The 23,429-nt window shown below is 48.1% G+C and overlaps 6 protein-coding genes across 6 annotated transcripts; 5 read left to right on the top strand and 1 right to left on the bottom strand.

Moving 5' to 3' along the window:
• Window positions 1-78: 78 nt before the first annotated feature.
• pyr4 (meroterpenoid cyclase pyr4) lies at window positions 79-874 on the top strand (the record flags this gene model as incomplete). Its single annotated transcript, XM_015551720.1, has 2 exons — window positions 79-596; window positions 661-874. The coding sequence occupies 2 exons, from the start codon at window positions 79-81 to the stop codon at window positions 872-874; spliced, it is 732 nt and encodes a 243-aa protein (XP_015406232.1).
• A 743-nt stretch (window positions 875-1,617) lies between these two features.
• ANOM_006463 (cytochrome P450) lies at window positions 1,618-3,659 on the top strand (the record flags this gene model as incomplete). The annotated part of the gene is made up of 9 exons (XM_015551719.1): window positions 1,618-1,773; window positions 1,826-1,930; window positions 1,985-2,101; window positions 2,176-2,543; window positions 2,596-2,701; window positions 2,752-2,868; window positions 2,928-3,108; window positions 3,164-3,407; window positions 3,470-3,659. The coding sequence occupies 9 exons, from the start codon at window positions 1,618-1,620 to the stop codon at window positions 3,657-3,659; spliced, it is 1,584 nt and encodes a 527-aa protein (XP_015406233.1).
• Window positions 3,660-4,462: 803 nt separating this feature from the next.
• Window positions 4,463-5,839, top strand: ANOM_006462 (putative dimethylallyl tryptophan synthase; the record flags this gene model as incomplete). The annotated part of the gene is made up of 2 exons (XM_015551718.1): window positions 4,463-5,619; window positions 5,689-5,839. 2 exons carry the CDS (start codon window positions 4,463-4,465, stop codon window positions 5,837-5,839), a joined length of 1,308 nt encoding a protein of 435 aa, XP_015406234.1.
• A 2,267-nt stretch (window positions 5,840-8,106) lies between these two features.
• ANOM_006461 (class II aldolase/adducin domain protein) lies at window positions 8,107-9,242 on the top strand (the record flags this gene model as incomplete). The annotated part of the gene is made up of 5 exons (XM_015551717.1): window positions 8,107-8,374; window positions 8,431-8,691; window positions 8,756-8,888; window positions 8,948-9,116; window positions 9,168-9,242. 5 exons carry the CDS (start codon window positions 8,107-8,109, stop codon window positions 9,240-9,242), a joined length of 906 nt encoding a protein of 301 aa, XP_015406235.1.
• A 9,645-nt stretch (window positions 9,243-18,887) lies between these two features.
• On the bottom strand, window positions 18,888-19,980 carry ANOM_006460 (uncharacterized protein; the record flags this gene model as incomplete). Its single annotated transcript, XM_015551716.1, has 5 exons — window positions 18,888-19,319; window positions 19,391-19,606; window positions 19,674-19,742; window positions 19,794-19,892; window positions 19,945-19,980. 5 exons carry the CDS (start codon window positions 19,978-19,980, stop codon window positions 18,888-18,890), a joined length of 852 nt encoding a protein of 283 aa, XP_015406236.1.
• A 1,106-nt stretch (window positions 19,981-21,086) lies between these two features.
• On the top strand, window positions 21,087-23,162 carry ANOM_006459 (cation transporter; the record flags this gene model as incomplete). Its single annotated transcript, XM_015551715.1, has 2 exons — window positions 21,087-22,394; window positions 22,458-23,162. The coding sequence occupies 2 exons, from the start codon at window positions 21,087-21,089 to the stop codon at window positions 23,160-23,162; spliced, it is 2,013 nt and encodes a 670-aa protein (XP_015406220.1).
• Between the last annotated feature and the right edge of the window lie 267 nt (window positions 23,163-23,429).

The raw sequence follows: 23,429 nt of genomic DNA, 5'->3' as shown, positions 1-23,429 counted from the left end.
CCATTCTCTATTGCAGCTCTACACGGCGACGAGTCCGAAGTAAACACCAGCCACCATACCTTGTACCGGATCTACACGATGGAAGGATTTGGCTCGCCACAAGCCCCAGATGCGTATCGTGAAGTTGCATGGATTGCGGATATTTTCGTCGTCGGAATGGGGATTGGTTGGGTTATTAACTATATCGGTATGGTCTACGGATCGCTCAAAGATCGTACATATGGAATGGCTATCATGCCCCTCTGTTGCAATATCGCGTGGGAAATAGTATATGGCGTTGTCTACCCATCTACGACTGTGGCTGAGCAAGGCGTCTTTGTATGTGGTCTTGCCATCAACCTGGGCGTCATATATACAGCAATCAAATTTGGACCTAAGGAATGGACCCATGCGCCTTTGGTGATGCACAACCTGCCACTTATTTTTATGCTGGGTATAATCGGCTTTCTCACTGGCCACCTTGCCCTAGCAGCGGAGATAGGCCCTGCACTGGCCTATAACTGGGGAGCTGCATTCTGTCAGCTGCTTCTCAGTATCGGAGGACTCTGCCAGTTGATCACTCGCGGAAGCACCCGAGGGGCCTCGTACACGCTCTGGTGAGTATTACCCTGGTTGCTTCGGTCGCAATCCACTCTGTCGCCTGCTGATCGTTGCTACCAGGCTGTCCCGGTTCTTGGGCTCTTTCTCCGTGGTGATCTCTGCCTGGATGCGTTATAAATACTGGCCACAGGCATTTTCATGGCTGGGAAGACCTTTGTTAATGTGGTGCTTTTTCGTCTGGCTTGTTGTTGATAGTTCCTATGGGGTTTGTTTGTATTATGTCCAACGGTATGAGCGAAGGGTTGGCTTAGGTGCCGATCGGAAGACAGTCTAGACCGTAGCGGATGGACGACTCCCTCTGGGCTGCCACTTGTTCAGCTGTTGTGTAACTTGCTTGCTGTCTGGTTCGTATTGAGTATCACTATTTTCCTAATGTGAGACCTTCTTCTTGGCTGTTTAAAAACCAATTCGTATTCTCACCCGGTAGCATAGGGTCGGTCATAACGGAAATATAGCCCTAGACAGCATTGGATTACGGCATGGACGTTTCCACACAGAGAGGCTTGGAATGACTGGACGATAAGTCGCAGCAAAGCCATGGAAGGAGTTCATGGACAAAGAAACAAAGAGAAGAGATGAAAGAAAGGTTATGGCCTCTCGCTACTGACTCGCATAACCCCCGCAATGACAGGGATAGACCCTGCTTCGTTACGATATTAAACCCTTTCTCACTGGACGTAGAGAAGCCACCTTACCACGCTGCTGGAGGTCAATCCATCTTAGCCCCGCGTTGATATTTTGCACAGGTGAATATGACCCAGCGCTATCAGCTGCCATACCTGTCGCTGGATAATCCTCGTTACTGAGACTGGTTTCCAATCCGGCGCTGATACAGCTGTCAGAATTGATTCCTGCGCAATTTCAAAGGTTGACGCCTCCATCCACCTACATGTCTTGAGCCCGTGGCTCCTTCAAGCAACCACAGTGACCACATGGTGGTCGGGCTTATTGAGTCGCATTTGAGGAGATCTACTTGAAATCATCGGATTGCTGAAGAAGCCGACCATGCTATCGTCAATGTCTCAACTTCTTCAGAGAACGTTGGCCTATTCTACGGACCTAGTAGAGCGTCAGGTAACCTATCCGTTCGCCGCTCCTGTTTGGGCGTATTTGTTGGGCGGTCTCCTTATCCAGCAAATCGTGACCAGATGGTACAGATATTATAAATCATGGGTACGTGGCCTAGCCTGATACTCGACAATGACAGCCCAGCTGAGGTAGAAAGGTCGACGTCCCGGTAGTTGGAGGGTATGGAGTTGTTGGGTCTTGGATTGCGGCATTCCGGTGGACAGCGCGAGCGCGATCCTTAGTGGATGAGGGCTATCGGAAGGTGTGTATTTATCGACTCTGACCTGGAATGTAATTTGTGACGCATCCCATACAGCATGGCGACTTTGCCTTCCAGGTATCAACGCCAAATCGATGGGAAGTCTTTATCTGCAATGACGAAATGGTGCGCGAGTATCGTAACTTTACCGACGAACGCTTCTCGGCGAATGCAGTTACAGCTGAGGCAAGCCCTTGATTGACAGAACCAAGTCCAGGAAAGCTCGATACTGACGTTATCATACGCAGTTATTCGAAGCGAAGTATACCGTTCCAGGCGCGGCAGAGGGTGTGCATAAAGTACCTGTTCCTACCGTGGCAAAGGCCCTGACCTGGCAGCGCACTCGCGCCGCAACCAAGAGCGACCCATACTTTGAGGAGTTTGTGAAAGAACTGGAACACGCCTTTGATTCCGAGACCATGTTTGGTGACGATGATTGGAACGATCTTTGCTGTTTTGCTACTGGAACCAGGATCGTAGCCCATCTAACCGCCAAATCCCTGATAGGGTACCCTTTGTCTCGAGATAAGGAGCTCATTGATCTATTCGCTGAGTATGGCAATGCGGTGCCAACAAGTGGGTTCTTTATTGCGATGTTTCCAGAGATTTTGAAACCGTAAGAAAAGTGCACCTGTCGGCTTCTCCGTTATAAGCTAACGCGTTCATAGCTTCGCTGCGAAAATTTGTAACGCCCCGAAAATATCAGCACGCCTTGATAGCATTGTGATGGACGAATTGAAAAAGAGGAAAGATAATCCCCGGAGCGAGCCACAGGTACTGGCTGTCTACTGCGTCGAGATGCAGACGCTGACACTGCCCCTTAGGATATCACGGATTGGCTTTCGTTGTGGAGTCGTACCTACCCCGGGACGTACACCGACCGAGACATTGCTCGGTCCGTAACATCAGCCGTGTTTGGGGCTATCCATACTACTACACAGGTGAGATCCATGGAGGTAACCAACCTGTTCGAGGCCGACCGGCTTACCTTAGTGATTAGGTGTTGGTCCATTGCCTGTTGGACCTGGCCATACGGCCGGAATACGTGCAGCCACTCAGGGACGAAGTGGAGACCGTCTGGAATAGGGACAACTATCAGTGGACTAAAGAAGGACTTGAATCGATGGAGAAGCTGGATAGCTTTGTGAAGGAATGTCAGCGTTTTAATCCGCTTGATGCTGGTTAGTGATTCATCGCAGGGCGTACATAGCTACTAGAGTCTGAAGTTTCCTCTAGGTTCTCTTGCACGACGCGCCACGAAGGACTTCACTTTCAGCAATGGTCTTCACATTCCTGAAGGAACGTACGTGTTCACACCAAATGCGCCGGTTCTCTTCGACGAGAAGCATTACCCGGATGCTCAGCAGTTTGACGGCTATCGATTCTATCGGTTGGGTAGGGTTACAGGACGACCACTCGACTACAAATTCATTGCTGCCAATACCAAGTATCTCCAATTCGGAGACGGCAGACATATATGGTTAGTCAAAAGTGTGCATCTCAGTTCACAGGAACGGTGCTGATTTAAATGTTGTTCTTCAGCCCCGGTCGATTCATGGCAGCAGACGAGATCCGTCTCTTGTTGGCGCATATTCTTATGAACTACGACATCAGACCGAAAGATCAGGGCCAACGACCACCTAATTGGACCTTCAAGAAGATTTTGTTCCCGGACATGAAAGGAATGGTGCAGTTGAGGCGGCGATCAGTTACGGCATACAACCCTAACTAGTTACTCTTGGGTGTTTAGAGCCCGAGTAGAATATTATATAGTGCATTGCCGTACCTGAAAGAGCTTACTGAATTCACCAATAATGATGTTATACCCATCATCCGCCTCCTTCCTCGAGTATTACGTTTTCGCTACATCGACCTCAAATACAACACACACTAAGGAAGTCGTATAGCGCTCTCAACTCAGAGAGAAGCAATATGTGCTGATACAGCATAGCCGTCAATAATTAACTACTATATAATCCCCGTTGTGCCTCTTCGATATACATCATGTTTCTATAAATACACCCGATTCGTATAATTTGTTGCATAAAGCAAACACATATGCTACACGGAGACCCTTTGCATCCAAAGCTTTACTCTGGAAATAACGCAACTGCTCTTAGAATAGTTGGCTGGCATCATTGACCGAAGATTGGTATGTCTGGCGTCATTAGTGAAACCGTGGCGGCTGAGTGCAAGGGCAGAATCTCGTATGTATGCATTCTCATGACATGTAGGAGATGCTGGATTATCGTGGAAGGCATCACACGACTTGTGGTCCCCGTGGACCGGCTTACTGACAACTTTCTTTTTTTAACCTGAACTTCGTATTGCGTTGTTGACTGCATAACCAGGGTGCTATCCACTGACCTCTTGGACATTTCCGGAGGATTCCGAAAACTGCTCATGGCCTTGGGCTATATAGAACTTTCCTTTGAAGCTGTCGAGATCCTCATCAGCATTATCTCCATTCAATCTCACAAACCCGCACTTCAATACTACCTAGTGCAGCTTCAGCACACAAGATCAGCCAGCAATATGTCCAATCCGAAGCCAGAAGCGTACCCAGCCCACCAAGCCCTTGCTCGAGGAATGGGATTCAAGAACAAACATGAGAAGCTTTGGTGGGCTATCTTCGGACCTCTCCTCGAGAAGCTCCTGACGCTCTGCGATTACCCAGTGTCTCTGCAATACCAGCACCTATCATTCATCTACCGCCATATCATTCCTTATCTCGGCCCATATCCGACCGTCGAAAACGGCTGGGTATGGAAGACCTGCTACTCACCGGACGGAACCCCAGTCGAAGTCAGCCTCAATTTTGACGGCTCGAGGAAAACTGCACGTATGGACCACGTCGTGATTAGCCAGTGGAGCGGCACACCGAAGGACCCCTTTGGTCAAAACGTGGCCCTCGAATTGATTAAATCCCTGGCCGCCATACTCCCCGACTTTAATTGGCACTGGTTCGACTATTTTGTCCAAGAAATGTTCATCCCCGAATCGTCAACTGAGACGGTGCTTGCACGACAGCCCCCGGAATTCGTCCATATGGTCATGCAGGGCATCAATGGGTACGATCTGCTGGACAGTGGCGTTCGGGTGAAGCCCATCTTTAGCGGGCTTTCCAAAAGTGTTGAAACGGGCATATCCCTAGACAAGCTACTCTTCGACGCATTTCACAATAGTGCTGAACCTTTCGGTGCATACCAGCCGGCCCTGAAAGTCATAGAGGACTACTGCCAGTCGGATCAAACCAAGCAGTTTGGAACCAAGGCTTGTTTCCTTAGCTTCGATGCTACTAAGACCAAAGACGCGCGACTCAAGGTCTATCTGCATGGACCGCAGACAGCATACATGAAGGTCCAGGACGCGTTTACCTTGGGTGGCCGCCTCGATAGCCCCAACATTCAGACTGGTGTGAAGGAGCTACGCAAGCTTTGGTATGGAGTGCTTAATCTGCCTCCAGACTTTCCCGAATCGCAAGATTTACCTGCGACCGATGACCTTTACCAGGGCTGGCAGATGAATTATGAGTTGAGGCCCAACAACCCTGTCCCTGAGCCGAAAGTATATATTCCAGTGGGAATCGACAACAAGGATCAGGAGAGTATCATCCAAGGACTCCAGGAGTTCTTTTCCCGCCATGAATCCATGGACGTGCGGGACTATCGACACATCTTTGAGACGCTATTGTACGTTTGCCGGACCCAAACCAAGATTCATGTATTTTATTGTTTACTAACATGATTCTCTATGTTTAGCCTGGATGGTGACAAGCTCACTGGAATTCATCACTTCATCACTTTCAGTTACAAGTCCCACCCATATGTCACTTGTTACTACAAACCACACGTAGTCCCAGTTCCAGCCAAGGAACTTGAAGAGTCAGATGTGAAGGTGTTTTCCAAGTAGGATATTTCACAGGCTTAGGAAGTCCATGATTCCATGGTAATAAGATCCAACCAATTCACACGTTCCTCCAGCGTACTGGTTCACCCACATTTACCCGTCGAGAGCTAGTGTGTCGCATCGGTGCTTGGGAATTGACTTTGTAGCTCGAGTATGGGTCTAGACTTGCTGTATCCATGCTGTAAATTCGTGTAGTAGAATACCAGAGTACAGCTGAATTGATCAAACATGGGGTTGGCATGTCCAACACTACCAATGCCCTTGAACTTGTAGCCTAATAGAATGCCCAGCATATCAAGTTTCTACTATGAAATAATGCAACATGAGTATATCAAGGGGAATAACTAAGGATCGAGTTGGGAATCGACTGTTCTTTCTTGAAAACCTTGATATCACAATCCTCTTTTTTCTAATTCATTATGATACTACGTGACATTGCGGCTTGAAAGATAGTCCCATGCCAAGTGAACCCTGCCTATTCCCTACTCATGTCCGCCCTTCCTCGTGGCGTTGATTTTCACTTACTCTATGCACGTCAGCCTCTGGCCCCTTCCATCCTAATATCCCTTCATTTGTACTCCTAGCTTTGCTGGTGAAATTTGACGTTTATATAGCCTGCGAACTTTGCCCCGTACTATATCCTCTTCCGCTATACCGTGCCTATATCTTACGTCTTTTCCTTCAGATATCTGCGAACCATATATCTATTTGTCTCGCATCTCCGCTTGTTAGTAGGACATGTTGAGTCTAAGACACGAACCATGTATCGGCTGCTATTTCTTGCCAAGTGGTAGCTATTGTGAATAACATCAATTCCATAATGGCAGCAATGCACATCTCATCCGAAGGCGTCCCGACACCTTTTGCTGCCCCCGTTCTCTCTGGGCCACTAGTTGGCCTCCAACTTGCCCCCCGTTGTCCGAATCTAGTCTCGTATGAAGAGACTACAAGCCGACGCTGAATCTACTCTAGAAAGCCTGAAAGCTAATAACAGAGATCGCGAGCTATGGCTCGACGCACTCGGCTTGGCCAAGTAAGCCATCTAAAAGCTGGCAGATCACGAGAATGGTTCACTGGATATCGCCTATCGCTTTCAATGGGAAGGGACGATTGGCATAATGAAGAGTATGCCGGGACATGACCACGAACCTTTTAAATAAACCAACCTTTCTCTACCCACAAATGACCAGCTACCTGGGAGGGCATGTCAGCAATTAGTAGTTACCGGGGCTATAACACTGCCTACGAACCGACTTGTGGAAAAAAAGGAACGCAGGGCGATCAAGGTTTACGCACTTGACCGACTTTAGTGATTGAGGCCATAGTCAGTGGGCATCACGCGAACAAGAAGAGGGTGCTCATTGGTGGTTCGCAAATTCCAGCAGAAGGGTGCGCATTGTGATATTTATCGCTTGTTTTACTCCCACTGCGGAATCGTGCTTGTACTCCTTCAATGTGCCATGAAATGTAAGGCTTCCGCTGCCGAGAGGATCAAGTGGTCTAAATATACTTCTTGCTTTGTTTACAAGACGCTACTCTCCGGGATATACTGTGACTGGTAATGGCTTTGTGTTCTAGGTCATTGAAGGATAGCAGTCATTGTGCACAGCGTAACGTCGTTCCATTTCTGTATGATGACATCCCTATTGGCAGAGGCGAACAAGATGTTTGCTTTGAATATATTGCGTCATTCTCTTCTGAGCTGCAGCTTTTTGAAATGGCTCCGTGCATGTCTACAGGATTAGGGTTGTTATGGCAAACAACATCGATCATAAGTTATTTATTCGTCCGCGAAAAAAAGAATCTAAATAGAGTACCAATCATTTTCGGGTAGTGAAGATTTCAGCTGCCATTGATAGCTAGGCGTAAAATCGTATATATTACCGCGGCTATCACAGATATCAGTGATCATTCACGCCCTGTGCCATAAATATCGGAAAATGGAATGCCGCGTAGCATAGAGCTCAAGGGTCTGCCTACCCACGGGTCTACCTCAAATTGAGGGGTTCCTTTAAAAATGATGCATTAGGGCTGACCCACTCGGCTGATAAAGAAGGCAGGCAACTCCGACAAAGGCAAGTAATCCGTCGGACTGGCCAGCCTCTGAAATGCGCCTTCCATGGACATGGCTCCCACCACTAAATGTACAAGGACAGAGTGATGTAGACATCACAGGTTGCCAAGACAGCCTGGTATTGAAATACTTCCAAGTATCCCAGACGGTGTACTTTCTCACGTCAACCACCTTCATTAAACATAGCCCCGCAATAATGTCTGCAACAATGACGACCACTATTGCCACACAGCCAACGGTGCTTCATGCCGAGCAGAACGGCACATCTAGTGCCGAGAACGACCGTCCGTTCCAGGCACTTGCTCGAGGTGACCAGCAAGGTGTGCTGAAACTGCGAGGTATTCCTACCTTCACCGATTTGCACGCAAAGCGGCAATGGATCCGTCAACACATGGCTGCGGTGTTTCGCTTTTTTGGAAAGCGAGGATGGGGAGAAGGGGTTTCCGGCCATATCTCTGTACGAGGTACGACACGGCTATGTTGTGGCCAAGGAGAATGAAGGTGGACTAAGAGAATACAGATCCGATTCTAGCGGACCACTTCTGGATGAACCCATTCGCAATGCATTTCAGCCTGATCAAAGCATCTGATCTGGTTCTGGTTGACAGTGGTGGATACGTGGTGGAAGGCGGTAGTCAGGCTATGATCAATGAGGCGGGCTTTATGATACATTCCGAAGTCCACCGTGCGCGGCCGCAGGTTATGGCTGTCGCACACACGCACAGTATTTACGGGAAGACGTGGAGTAGCTTTGGTAAACCCATCGAGATGCTTACGCAAGGTCTGTATCCTACCCCCACACATTTGTTCTGCTTTTCGCGGTCGCTGAATATCCATTGCTACAGATGCGTGCAACTTCTATGGCAGGCTCAGCGTGTATGAGGACCATGGTGGAATTGCCCTGGCCCAAGATGAAGGGAGGGCCATTGCGAACGCCCTGGGAAAGACTAGTATGGCTGCTATATTGCAGAACCACGGGTTAGAGTCCCATTCTCTGATTTATTATTGTGGAAGTGGAGCTAACGAGCAGAAAACAGTTTAATCACACTTGGGTCCACGGTTGATGAGGCTGGGTTTCTTTTCTATAGCTTAGAAAAAGCCTGTCACTCTCAGTTGCTCGCAGAGGCCGCTGCTGCTAATGGAATTCCCAAGAAGGTCATTCCCGATAATGTCGCTCAATTCACGGCCGACTCTGTTCAGACACCGGTATGAGCCCAGATAATCATCCGTGCCATGTTATGACTAACGGCTGCATAGAATAACTTCTATCTGGAGTTCCAGCCCGAATTTGATTTGGTGGTTGCAGAGTCCAGGGGAGAAGTGCTTGACTAAATGGATATTAGGATTTTATACATTGCTAGGACACCATTTATTTTGACAAGAACGATGTACGAACGAAATCATGTCATGTTTTCCGCAACATAAGGAATAGTGATTTCTACTATATTGGGTTTTGCTTATTTCTGTAATCTCTTAAGGGTCATCTATGCCTATAGCACGACGTAGTCGTATCTCGCGCGAAGCACTTGGTCCATTTAGGTTCTCTGAGTGTTAAATGCGTTTGGATACTTTAGCTCAGATCTATATGTATTTATACGAAGGATGGAGTTATGCACTGCTTCACTGTTCTAACATCGTCACCTGACCAGCCTCATGTATAGATCACGGTCTCACCTTCCCACTTTCCCACGATATCTCTTACCACCTTACCATTACCCCTGATCCATCTCCTTAAAGCCCTCCATTCACAATTATTTCTCCTTTCAATTTCTGCCAGTCGAACCTCGGCAATAGCATCTTTGATATCAAACCTCAAGTCTAACTACTCTTACCTCATTCGAAGTCCTGTGGACTATTTCATATAGTGATTCTAACTATTGCTGCACAGTAAGACCTGAGTACTCGGCCTTTGCCAGACCTGGAGGTACAAATTAAGATGGTCGTGGAACTCAGAGGCGCACCCCACTTTGCAACTCGAACAGTGGTTTTGTACTTTGAGAATGATGATACATGTGGTCAGGACGAACGCAGTAACACTAAAGAACTGCGTCCCAGACACCTTTGACATCTGAACAATATTTATCATCGAACGATCTGAGATATGATCTGCTGCAGTACTTTTGCAGCATATCTACAGTGCCTGCAGCACCGGTAGCTCACCATATGAGCAGTTACGGTCGCTTATGATCATCCCCTACATAGGACAGGGAGTCCTTGACCATGGGTCTTCATTCAAATTGGATTCCATGGCAATGTCTCAGCACTACCTTCTTTACTGGAGATGACGTTGTCGCAGACTGGGATACACTAACCAACTTAGATTGTTGTTGTGCAGGAGCAGCGCATAGCTGCACCAATCGGATTGCTGACGCCTCTCTGCTTGTGACACTACAGGAGCAGCCAGGTCGCGTGCGGCTAGTTACATTACCTTCACGCAACAGTTGGCCATGGCCACATGAACCCTGCGAGACTAGCAACCTTATGTCACGCTTGATGACTCCGTGCAGAGAATTCAGGACACAAAAACACCCGGGGTACCAGATGCCCAGTTAGTACACCTGGGCCAAAGCCCCCAGCCAATCTCTCTCCCGTTCAAGACAGAGTCGCTACCCCCCAACCACCCATTCAGAGCAATATGACACCCGGAGCCTTGTCTTTGATGAGTGTTCTGGTGAAGGTTTCCGTAGCTGAGCCTTCACAAGAGACAACGGAGACGGTTTCTGAAATTATCCGAGGATTACCCTCAGAATTTCACGTTACAATTAAAGGCACACATGAATCGACGTCGACGCTGCTACTTCTGTCAATGTCGTGGTCGACGTTCTGCAGTCTATCTACAACAATTGACCTCACTTTCGTGGGCACTATACAGGGACCATTGTTCATTCTCCACCTGTATGTTCATACTCGCTCTGCATTGGAGTACAGGCTAGAGGAACGATACCGGCCTTGGTATCAAGACTTAACCGCACCATCCGACAATATTATAATCAAGGCCCCCTAGAACATTACTTGATGGAAAGAGCTGACAAGGATCCATTTCTTGATTGACTTCTGGAGTCTATCAGAACTGATTATGGTATAAGTTATTTGGTCGGACCTATCTCAGCTCATCGTGACCAAGGGATTTGTGACGGGCAAAATACCGCGCGTGTGATGGCCGTAAACTCTGGAATTGTTGTTCAGGCAAGCTCCAAAGCGGAGTCCAATATCGAGATAATATCCTCTCCCGGTCCTTGAAAAAGACATTGCTGATGAAAGAGCCTTCTTGGTTGGACGTCGCTATGATAGTTTAGTGTGGTTACATTCAAAAACGGATATATACAATATAGTTACAACACTCCCAGCAATTGCACAAATGTAGTGCTCTCTAGAGCCTAGACTAAAAGAATTGTTACTACAGTTTCTAGGCCTATTGGCAGGACAAAAGGGTATAACAATTTCTTGCGGAGGTGATGACCAACAAGGAGTTGCTCCCTAAGGATAAAGTTTGAATCAGACTACTTATATAGCGCTGAGCAATTTGTTCTGTAGTGAACTGAGCTCCCAAGTTTCACTCGCCCTGTCGATGCAGCAGACGTATTGATTCTCTTTTTTGGTCAACTGTGTTCATCATCGGCATCATTCGCACGCCTGTTCTGACTTCGATGAGATCGCTGCGTCTGTTGATTCCTGGTTTCCAGAATGTCATCTTGATTGTCCGCAAAGTAAACGTTGTGTAGCGTCTCTAGTTGAGTGATGATCTTCGAGCCGACTTGGTACACCCTACCACTTCCCAGCGACATAATGGCTCTTCTGAGCGTTGCTAATGGAGCTCCATGCCAGGTTCTGGGCCATGTGGAGCCAAGCTCCTCTAGAGAGGATCACCTGCCGAAGAACCAATTCTTCAAGACAGGTTGATAAATTCCACAGTTTGATTCGTCCAAGATAGTTCCTTGCTCCAGCAAATGAACCCTGTACATGACACCTGTGGGGGCCGCCCTGAGGGGAACCTTTCCCTCTGCTTCTTGTAAGTGTCTCTCCTTTTTATCTTCAAGCTCGAAACTCGATAAAATACTGCAAGTCGGAAGGTATAATCAAGATTCCAGGATCGTAAGCCCAGTGCATTTGGCAAGAGGTCCGACGCAGTCACTTGTGACTATATCAATTCTCAAACCCACTTCATCAACAAAAGACGAGTCGGAAACGTGAATCGGGAAATGAATTGGGACGCGAATGCGATGATGAATCCTCGATATCAGCTCCGCTCGCCAAGTAGTGCTCCTTACATTGTTCGTTTCCAAACTGGATGATAAGGTGCTCAGGTCTAGCTTATCACCACGCTCCTGCAACAGACAGGCTGCTGCCTGGTATTCGTGATTAACGGATTTAACGACGGGCAGCATGGTATGGTCAACTGCCCAGTCGAGGTCACGAACGGAGTCGAAGACGCGCACAGTCGTAGAGGTCTCAGCTGAAAGACGAATCGGATGGTACTTCCTGCCCATGTTCCGAAGGACGGCAGCCCGATCTACGCTTCATTCCTCCTCAGAGTACTCGGACATGTAGTACGGGCGAGAGAATGTCAAGGGACTCAGAGAACGTATTTCTGCCACAAAACACAGACCGGCTCTGACCGAACCCAGTAGGCATGGTATCGGGGTATAAGTATCTGAGAGAGGCATCACCAGATCGGTCAGATCGATAGAAGAACGAGGCGACGCGCGAGGAATATGCCACTATACGAGGATGCACAGTCGCACTAGGAACACTCAGATTCTTCCACCGGAAGAGGGAGGGCTTTGGAGTGTGCTTTGGCGATTTCTGACTGAGTGAGTATCGTCTATGAGCTAGATAATGAAAACAACCTTCACAGCATTTTGGCAGCATTCTAACCATTGAAATACATCTCAACGTAGGTCACTATAGCTCTGTGTGAGTCCGACCCCAAAATAACACGATACCTAGGCTTTCATTAGCAGAGCTTGGACGTGCAGTGGGTGGTACGTCTGGAATTTACGTGCAGATATCCTGCCGCAGATAAGTTCTATATCCTCCCCAAGAGGGCAATGAAGGAAACGACGTCCCTCATTTGCGTGTACGAATGGGGCGAGAAGGTCCGGACTGCGTTTCGACCTAGGGAAGAGTTCTCGTCCATACGGTGGAACCACCCATCTAGGCGTAAGTAGGAATGGCAGGACGCCGGCTGCTATTGCACATATGAATGATATGTTAGTTATAGAAGACTGAACAGTTCAATTAGGTAGAAAAACAAAGTGATCTTGAGAGTTGGGCTTCGCGGATCGGCGTGGGTTGGGTGAATAGTCTCCAGGGCAGGCTTGATATATTAGTTTAACATCGAGGACGGGGATATAGTCCGTGCCTCTTTCAACAGAGGTTGGCCATCCTTCATCTCTCGAATTCCAAGATAAGCCGAGGTATATCCCAGGTAGTTATAACTTTAACAGTCTGATAACCGCGTCATGAACGGAAAGACGACTCCGAAAGCGAACCGGGAAATGAATCAACAAAAGGATTCTTACCAGGTCCTTCCATTAAGTAATGTCCTAGAGAGTCTTGGTCACGATATTTTATAATAAGGTGATCACGTCTTAATACGAAGGCCGCTGTCCATTGGGTATTTCAGACCGAACGAAAGTCCACGAATATGAGAAGGAAAACGACATTTACAGCACCTTCAGGATACTGTAGCCATTGAAAAGCATCTCCGCACAGGTCATTATAGCTGTTTATTAGCCTCACCTCAGAGATAATACGATACCTAGGGACATATGAGACATCGCTGAACTGCAGTCCAGTATCGGGGAACGTTACGAAGCTCTCGCTGCTGACGTGGCGTATACTTGGACACGATGAGAAGAGTGAATCCCACGCGAGCGAATATTCGATGGTGGAATCTCACGCTGGACACTGCACTGTATCGTGTCTCAATTGAAAGGATCGGTGGACAGTTACCCATCTCCTTCAATTCATACCTTCACCAAGGCTCGGTCACTGTGCCCGTGAAAAGGTTTTAGTGCATAGAGCAAACTTCCCTCGGCTGATAGGACTGCCCATCGAATATAAAATCCCCCCTCCTATCCCCAGGTTTCACCTTTTCCCCTCTTCTTTGTAACCCTCCCCGTGTCTTGTCTTGACCATACCTATTTCAGACTCATTCTTGTAGCTCTACCGCTGCGTGCATAGGCTCTAGCAAGATGATCAATCAACAAGACCCCAATCAATCTGCCATGTAAGTCTACCTGATGCATGATAAGGGATCCTCCGACTATAAGTACTAACTCGGCATCGCAATGCAAGCACCAGTCACCTCTATCTGCCCAGGCATCGAGGTGGTCGATCTAGTCGAATCAGACCGCTAGCAGCTGCGTGGTATAGTACGTCATCAAAAACCGGAGACATGTTCAACCTGCACGAGAAGCCATGTGCTCCAGTGCCGTGCTCCGGGACAGATGGTAGAAGAACCTGGAGCCAGAAGTAACGTCATCTCTTCCCCCCATCTGGTATGTATAATATAGCCAGGCAGGCTTCCAACCGAGAGTCCCGTGCTCCAAATATCCTCCTTCCAATCACGGCAACCAGGAGGTCTGACTATCTAGGACCAACACCCATTCTAGGTACAGTGGATCTAGGCGACAGCTCGTTCACACCCTCTAATCAGGAGGTCTCTCATAACAGGAGCATTGTCATGCTACAACTGAACGGCAATCCCGTGGACCCTCGCTTAACGTTGAATACCACCGTATTCATGTGGTCCAATACCGGCATTCAGAATTTGCATGCGGAAATGTTGGAGTTCGGTCTTTTGTTTCCCGAGACGGGAGGAAGGCTAGATTCTGCAACCAAAGTCTTCTAAGCATGGACACGCATCGGGCCGCCGAGCAACGCCAGAATTTCCAGACCAAGGGTGGAGCCACTATCTGCATTATGGCCCAGGGAAGTTTTATGGTCTGGAGACGAAAAGCCAGAAAGAATCACTGTTTTGGATCACCTGCTATCATTCACCAAACAACGGGGTGACAAATTTTTCATGTCGTATGCATCCGACATCAGAAGAAGCAGATGCGTAGAACTTGAAGACCTGGCCTAGGGATTGGTTTGAAAAAATATACGGAGACCACTAGCTCCCCCCTTAGACTTCCATACAGAAACAGGGGGAAGTCTCTCCTTACTCAACATGGACAGTTATGCAAGCGACGTACAGCGCGATTAAAGCAAAGGCGACGTGATTTCTGTGCTGGCCGAGAAGCATTTCCACAACCTGGGCGAAGCCAGAGTCAAACTAATCTACGACTCTTACCTGGAACACTAATTCTCATTCATCCAAGTGAAACGCTTAATTGGTGTGATGCATACAGTGACGTTTCTTAGCTTCGACAATAGCACCAAAAACCTGGTCGCTGCGCTTAGTTTCTCAAAACGTCTGAATGAGGCAACGACTCCACACGCCATACAAGCCCTGTATGCATTAGCATGCGATGGAACCCCGTGTGCTGTTAACTGGCAACATGGACTGAAGAGACGTGGCGCTGGATTTGCCATTCCCAAGTCACCTTATTGTATCACCTACAGGCAAAGTACACAAGACCAAGTACCTATGTCTGAATCCTTATCGGGCTCACAATAGCCGGAAATTCTACGGTTGCTTCTTGGACTTTCCTGTCACTGATCGAAATGTGATAGCTGAGGTCAAAGTGATCCATACTCTCTGCTCACCAGGTGCTGCCCCGTGGCATCCGGTGCTTCTGAACAATCGGTTGGCCATGCTGTAGCCCTGTCACATGTTCCATGAGGTCCCGCAAGAAGAACTTACGGCAGCATATACTTATATCCTATCGATGGATCCGTGTACACAGTCGCAAATCGCAGCCTTTCATCTCCTGAAGAGACTTCCGGGCGCATTTGCAGTCATCGAAAACATTTTCGGATGTGACAAGACCAGTGTTCAAGCAGTGATGGCCCTACTTTGCCACAGACTTATATACCAGGTCTGGATGATTGCCCCATACAAGGCTGCTTCGTTGGCCCTAGAGAGCCAGTTGTCCGATCTAGACAGCACCGTTCCAGCCCTGCAGTTCCTTCGGTCGCAAATGGAAAAGCGAACCACGTTACGTTCAGAGCCACAGGATGATGGTGATACAGACAGACAGCGACCAGGAGGGCGCTGGTACATGGGTCGGCTTTATGCAAGGCCTCAATAACGCACGAGTGTCCCGTTAGGGTACTCCAATTACCACGTCGGCAGTATCTTTAAACTGGTTGCAAGTTTATTGGCCACGCTGATGACTAGCAAAGGAATATCTGTTACTGAGTTGTCATACCAAGACATCGATCAGTAAATCTGTCTTGAGTATCGAATCCCTGCGAGTTACGTGAGGCTGTCCTTCTTTACCTGCCGCCTTTCGCCTCATCTTCGGAGACTGTATTGATCGGTCTCGATGCTCATGACCTTCACGCCTGGATTCGGGGTGTCGCCAACGAACCTGAAGGCAGAAATGAGAAGTTCCTGTTCTCATGTAACTCAATAAATAGCGCTTTAAAGCGTCCGAATGGTAACCTCTCACGGCGAAGTGATCATCCTCAGGATGTAGCCTTGCTCGACGAGGCCGCTAGTCCCAACGAAGACGAGCAGAGGATGCTGTCGCCATCTACCCAGACTGTATGAAACGACATCTGCTTCGTAAGGCCCAGCAAGTGGATGTGGGAAAGCGTACGCAGTACGAAGTTGAGGAAATAAAAGAAAACAATGATCTCACCGGAGCCCTGCAAATGCTGTCCGAAAGGCTGTCCATACAGCGAGAATTCTGCTTTGTACCCCCAATTGGTACATTCAGATATCGTCCGGAAATATGGATGTAAGATGAACATCCCGAGGCATCATCTTATTGCAGATCAGGATGGTCAATGTATGGAGGTTCAAGCCTGGATTTCTATCACTGTCCTCAAAAGGGCTCAAGATATCAAGGGAATCCTTAGTTTTGGGGACAGATTCCAGCTGGGGCCTACCGTACTGAGCTCGGAAGGGGAATTTTTCAATGAGTTCGCCTCGCAAATAAGACGACTGTTATGCGAAAAGCTCTTCAGTCCACAGAACACAGGGTATCGTTGAGCATCCAACATCGAATGAAGCCAGAGCTCTCGGAATTCCCCAGCAGGTACACATACGATAGCAAAATGAAGAATGGGCACTCCACCAATAGTATCTGCCTGCCTGAATGGCCTTAAACAGTGCATCTGGATACGCTATTCCGAACAGGACATACGCAGCAGTAGCTGTTATCTCCTCGGAGTATCGATTACTGGTACGGTGACCCGAGATGGGAACAGCATTTCACGGATAACTTGAAGAACATGTACAGAGACATGACTCTTACAGAACGTGTTCTGTCTGTGTAGGGCTATACCCTCACATTGCTCGTGCCATACCTGGCACAGAGGAGCATGTACATTGTGGCCCTGCAAAAGCTTTGCCGAAGAAAGGGTGTGGCATTCGATTAGCCCCCAAAGGTCCTAACAACCGATACGGCTCAAGGCCATGAAGCGTATGTTGTACCAATACACTGGACAGTCACCAACTCGGGGAGGCGCTCAGACCTTAGCTTTCTGAAGCATACAGCTAATGTGCCGCTCACCAAAGCTAGCAGAGCCGGACAAAGAATGTGGAGACAGACTCGCAGGCGACTAGGATGAATACAGAGCCGGGTCCTAGTGGACAAGATGAGGAAGCAATGTTCCGGCAGTTCACGAATATTAGTGACCCTGAGTAACACACAACAATTTGAAATGCATCTTCCATGTTTTAAATCAGGGTATAGTCTCAAAGGCTGTATTTTCCCTCGACGGGAGCGAATAGATCGCGTCTGGAAAACGCCAGCTGTCTGAAGGTTGGCAGACACTGCAGGCGAGACATATGGGACTACTCGATTTCACCAAAGGCATTCTAGAGGATTCGGCTGCTATACAAAAGGCAAAGTGTAAAGCAAAGAGAAAAACAGAGCAGGAGGCAAAAGACAGGAGGAAGAAGCAACAGGCCATTCTTTGAAATACCAGCCCCCTTCGGCGTCGAAACCTATGCTCCCGGCCACATGACGACTTTATTTGGTTACCCAGCTCCCATCCAATGGCCTTTATTGCACACCTTGTTCACTCTCACTGTCACTGATTGATCTCGTTTATGCTCAGGGTCTCGTTTCTGTTGACTTCCTTATCTACTTCCACAGCCGTGAATGTGCAACTACGAGCTGATTGAGCACTGAAAGGATTTGCAGAAGACGTGTTCATTTGTGCTGATGTCTAGTAAAAGACCACACGGGTGGCTGACTGTGATCCAGATGCTCATTAGTTTGTCTTCATGAACAGACTGGCAGCAAGATTGCTGATTCTGCAGATATTATGCAATGTGACTAGAGGCGTTGCGACGGTAGAAAGGACGGAAAGAGCAAGGAAGAAAGGTTGTGTTCATCAGACACCTCACTGACCTTCCTTGTGGTGTTTTCTGTGCTTTTTGGCCTCCGAGGTTCAGGATGTATTAGCCATGTAGGGTGCTTGGTGTCATACTCCAAAAGAGATCTTGGCTGCACGAAGACCCTTCTTAGCGCAACGGATCTAAAAGGAACTATATCTAGTACTAACTAATACAATAAAAAGCCGTTCCACTCCCGATAACGGATTTCCTGTCAGTAGTAAATCACCTACAGCAATAATGTACGGATCTCAATAGTGGGATGAAAACGGGATTCATAATCTCTATGGTACTATATGACGTTCTTGCTATATAATGAAGTGCGTGTGCTCATTTCAAAGACGATAGCATGAATTGCCTTTATTGATTATTGACCCTCGATGTCTACACTGTAGCAAGGTACAAATGGCGTGGTATCAAGGTATAATAGCACGATCACGGTCCCTGAAGACATCAGATACAAGGCGCCCCTTCGATCGTGTCCACATGATAATACGTCCTCAACTCCCCGTCGATCACCTACGACGAATTGAAGCCACGGGCCTTATATTCCAGGCGAAGGAAAGAGACCCTCGCCATCGCTTCTGCGTATCAAGTATCATCAACCTCACTATTCCTCCAGATATTTGCGATCCTTGCTTCCCCTTATGCATCAAATTGCGCCAGCCCGAGGTACCAACCAAAGCCGGCTGGTCCTGGACCAGCCAGCCGGCGTTCTTTTTAGTATCCAAATTCAGCACGCCGTGACACGCAGAGCCTTCCTTGTAGTTGAATAACCTCGCCGCACGATGGTCGTGGCCGAACTGACAGTAACTTGGGTTCAGCCTGGAGAGAAACAATGTAACACATCCTCTGTCCGTGAGGATCTTCGGACATGAGACCTTTAAACCGTGAATATAGGTGCATTTCGCCATGGCACAACTGATCGATTCATGCTCTTGCATTGACTGTCAACCCGCAGACATTATTTTATGAGTATCAAGCTGTATCAGTCAAGGAATGACAACAGTGAACTCACCTCACATCGCCTGAGAAACTTGCAATCTGTTTGATTACATTTCACGCCTGCCAAGTCGGCTGGACACATAATCATGATCAGGTCAGCTGTCTCCTGTTCAGTAAGGTTTGCGACGTTTATCATTCCTAACGCCTGCACGGAGGATTTCTTTGGATGTTTGTGGGCTTCCTTGTTGTTGTTCTCGGGTAAGATCTCTGGCTTCACGGTTGAAGATTTCTACAAGCCAGTCGCTTTGTCATTCATCACCCGGAGGCAAATAATGTCGGTGGAGGGCGCGACGTACCTTCACGCGTCTAGTCTTTGCTATGGGTTTGGTAATTGCGCCATCGTTGACGTGTACCTGTGAGGCCTTCTGTAGTGTTAGGATCTGTATACTAGCTTTTTAAACAGAGATGAACTGTACGTGTTCCTGCGAGAAAGTAACGGTGAGAGTGTTTTCGGATGGACGATGTTGCTCGATACGTCTAATCAGACGCCCCAGGTCTTCATTCGCTAGAGGTAGCTGGTTTGTATCAGTTTGTGATAACCGTAGTTTGTTTATTTGCTTCACGTACAGATAGCTTCATGATACTAGCGGGTGACTCGGCCATGGTGAAGAGCTAGCAATAGCATAAGCAACACGTGGAGTAAATACAGAGGGTAGGTAGGAGAGTAATAAGGAGTTAGGATTGGTAGCTACGTACTGGTGGGGAGCACGGATGGTGAATTACAGCCGAGGATGATTGTCGAGCATGTCCTATGGACAGTGAATAATGGAAGAGCAGAACGCACATACTCTTACTTCTACCACTACGTCTCTGCTTGCATTGTTTTGGGATACAAGGGACTTTTGTTTCTCATACGAAATATCGAATCTGTTGTCTAGACTACTGTTTCATGCCAGAAAAAGACGCTCCACTGTCTTCATCACTGTATTCACAATGGCCAGAGCTCTTACACCACTATGCCCATGGATTCCAAAGTGCACAGGTATTCCATATGAACCAGTCATATTATTACCCGTCAGGATGTATGAAGCCTCGTGGATCAATACGTGAAAGGAGAATGGGGAGACCTTAGGGGTAGTCTGATCACGCTAACAATCCTGCAAGTTTTATATATAATTTCGTCACGTGCTGGGACCACCATAAAGACAAGATTACAGTATAGCTACGTTTCTATTTCCATCTGAATATTTTCTTCCTCATCGGATTTCCTCCCTCGCTTATGCTTATACGGAATAAGGTTGCTGATCCATGGGTCCGGGGAGAATTTGTTGATGTCAATGGCGGAGGAATGAGCGATTAAACGGAGCAATCATTGGGTCTGGCCCTAAGAATTCGCCTCCCTTCGTTCAGCTGTTGCCTCTGTCGCACAATTGCGTCAGGTTATTTTCGAGCAAAATGTTTGGTACAGAGTACTTCCAGCCTATAAAAGCCCCACAGCAGCTACAGTTACATACTTTTCTCTCGGGTTGACAGAAACAGGACGTAGTGCCGGCCAAACCCATTGGAGCCATGAGAATGAGGCATTTCTCAGGCTATCCGCAGCCACTCAACTTTGACCTCCTCACTTCACGATGATCCCACAGTATTTAATTTAATTTAGGCATGTCGCTCTCGCCCATTGTCACGATCGTGAATTCTTACCTCCCTTCATTTGCATCCACGCCGCAGACCTTTTGGAGGGTGTATCCCAACTAGCCCCTCTTCCCTCCATGCCCCCCTACCATGAGCCACAGACTGATTCCTCTCCCCTACGACTTCAACATCATTATTATTATATCATTATCTGGGCTCTACTAGCGTCGATAATCCTTTACATTCCGGGAGGTCTAAGTTTTGTCGATGCCTTATTGCTCGCTTCTGGTGCCGCGACTCAAACCGGGCTTAACCCTATAGACCTCAAAGATCTGCATATATCGCAACAAATAACGCTATGGCTGGTTCCCATGGTCACAAATCCTGTGTTTCTTCATTCGTTACTGGTTTTAATCAGGATTTACTGGTTCCGGAAGCGCTTTAAGAGTGCCATCCGTGATGCGAAAGCAGTATGCCACAGTCAACGCCAGCGGATGAACCAGGCTCTTGACTTTGAGGCCCGACGACCGATAGGCCTGAACAGAACTATCACCGATACCACAGATACGACCACTACTGCGTTCGACTCTTCCGACAAGGACGACGAAGAGCAGCCCCTACTCGGAAGTACAGACGAGGAAATCTCCCCTGGAGCATCCCCCCCGACACACGCCGAGCCTCAGTCCCTCGTTGGTTACCAAACTTTTAAACCAGCTGCCATAGGTCCCTCGAGCCCACGGATCACCTTTTACGAATCTGACAGGGATTATGAAGCCAGACAGAAGCGACGATCTTCCTTTTCTCGCCGCCGCTCGTTTTCTGAGGCTGTCAATGAAGGTTTCCCACGAACGGACAGCCCCAGCATGCCTTTCTTGCCGTCGTTGATGTGGCAGCATTCGATTGCGAGTTATTCTGACTGGGATGAGGATCAGAAGGAGGAGCTAGGAGGGATTGAATATAGGGCGCTGAAAACGTTGATGGTTATCTTGGTCTGCTACTTTCTGGCGTTTCACCTACTTGGCATTGTACTGTTCATTCCTTGGATTATGACGGACTCAAAATATGGGCAGATGGTCAAAGACATGGGCTTGAACCGGCCGTGGTGGGCGGTATTTACCGCTGGGTCGGCATTCCATGATCTAGGGTACACATTGAGCCCCGACTCAATGTCTTCATTCCGGAACGCTGCATTTCCACTGTTAGTGATGACCTTTCTAGTGGTCATCGGGAACACCGGCTTTCCGTGCATGCTGCGCTTCATCATTTGGTTATTATCTAAATTCACAAGATACGGATCTCCGTTAGACGACGAGTTGCATTACCTTCTCGAGCATCCGCGACGATGCTTCACGATGCTCTTCCCCGGACCAGAGACATGGAGGTTATCAGGTGTCCTCCTCCTAATCAACGCTCTGGACCTGTTCATTTTCTACACACTCCAAGAGGTGAGTTCCCACTGCATATTATATCTACTGTTATATCGACTAAGCAATCCCCCCACCCTACAGAACCCACAAAGCAATCCCTTCTCACCGGGCCTCCGTTTCGTAGACGGACTATTCCAAATCGCCTCCACCCGAACCGCCGGCTTCTCAATCACCTCTCTGGGCAACCTGCACCCAGCAGTGCAAGTCTCCTTTGTAGTAATGATGTACATCTCAGCCTTCCCCATCGCAATCGCCATTCGAAAAACCAACGTCTACGAAGAGAAAAGCCTCGGCATCTACGACGACGAAGACAAGCCCAACCCGCACGGCCTGGCCGCACATATTCAGCGGCAACTCGGGTTCGATCTGTGGTACGTGATGTTGGGCTTCTTCCTCATCTCCGTCACCGAGGGCAAGCGCATCCAACAAACCCATGGCCGCGATTTCGCGTTCTCTCTATTCCCGCTTCTGTTCGAGATCGTCTCCGCGTACGGAACTGTGGGGCTTTCGTTGGGATACCCAAAGACAGAGACGAGTCTGAGTGCGCAGTTCAACCCGGTGTCGAAGCTGATCATTATTGCTATGCAGGTGCGTGGCAGACACCGTGGTTTGCCGCATGCGCTGGATCATGCCATACTCTTGCCGTGTGATGTGCACCAGGATCAGCAGGGCGAGTGGTGGTGGAAGCGCTGGTTAAAGCGGAAGAGCTCGAACATTAGCAGTTTCTTTTCGCATGGCGATGCCGGTGAGGATGTTGAGCGGTTTTCGGTATCAAGCCATCATTAATGACAATATGAGAGACTAAAATTGTCGCTGAACGTAATCAATATTGTCGCCGCTTACGGCTAGTATCCTTTCCCCCATAATATCCAACTTTTGGTCGCCGACTCAGTATCCCGTTATGTGGGTTATGTATGCCATTATCTTGATCCGTGTTGATGACAACGGTGGATTTTGCCGATGATAATGAATTTGATATATAGGCTGAACGTGCTCATAGCAAGACCAGCAGTAGCGTTCGACGACGACAACATCTTTTAAGGTATTGGGTGT

Source organism: Aspergillus nomiae (assembly GCF_001204775.2).
Source record: "Aspergillus nomiae NRRL 13137 chromosome Unknown contig00163, whole genome shotgun sequence".
NCBI classification, from domain to species: Eukaryota; Fungi; Ascomycota; class Eurotiomycetes; order Eurotiales; family Aspergillaceae; genus Aspergillus; species Aspergillus nomiae.
The sequence above is the reverse complement of the archived record's forward strand: the minus strand, read 5'-3'. Positions and strand labels throughout refer to the sequence as shown.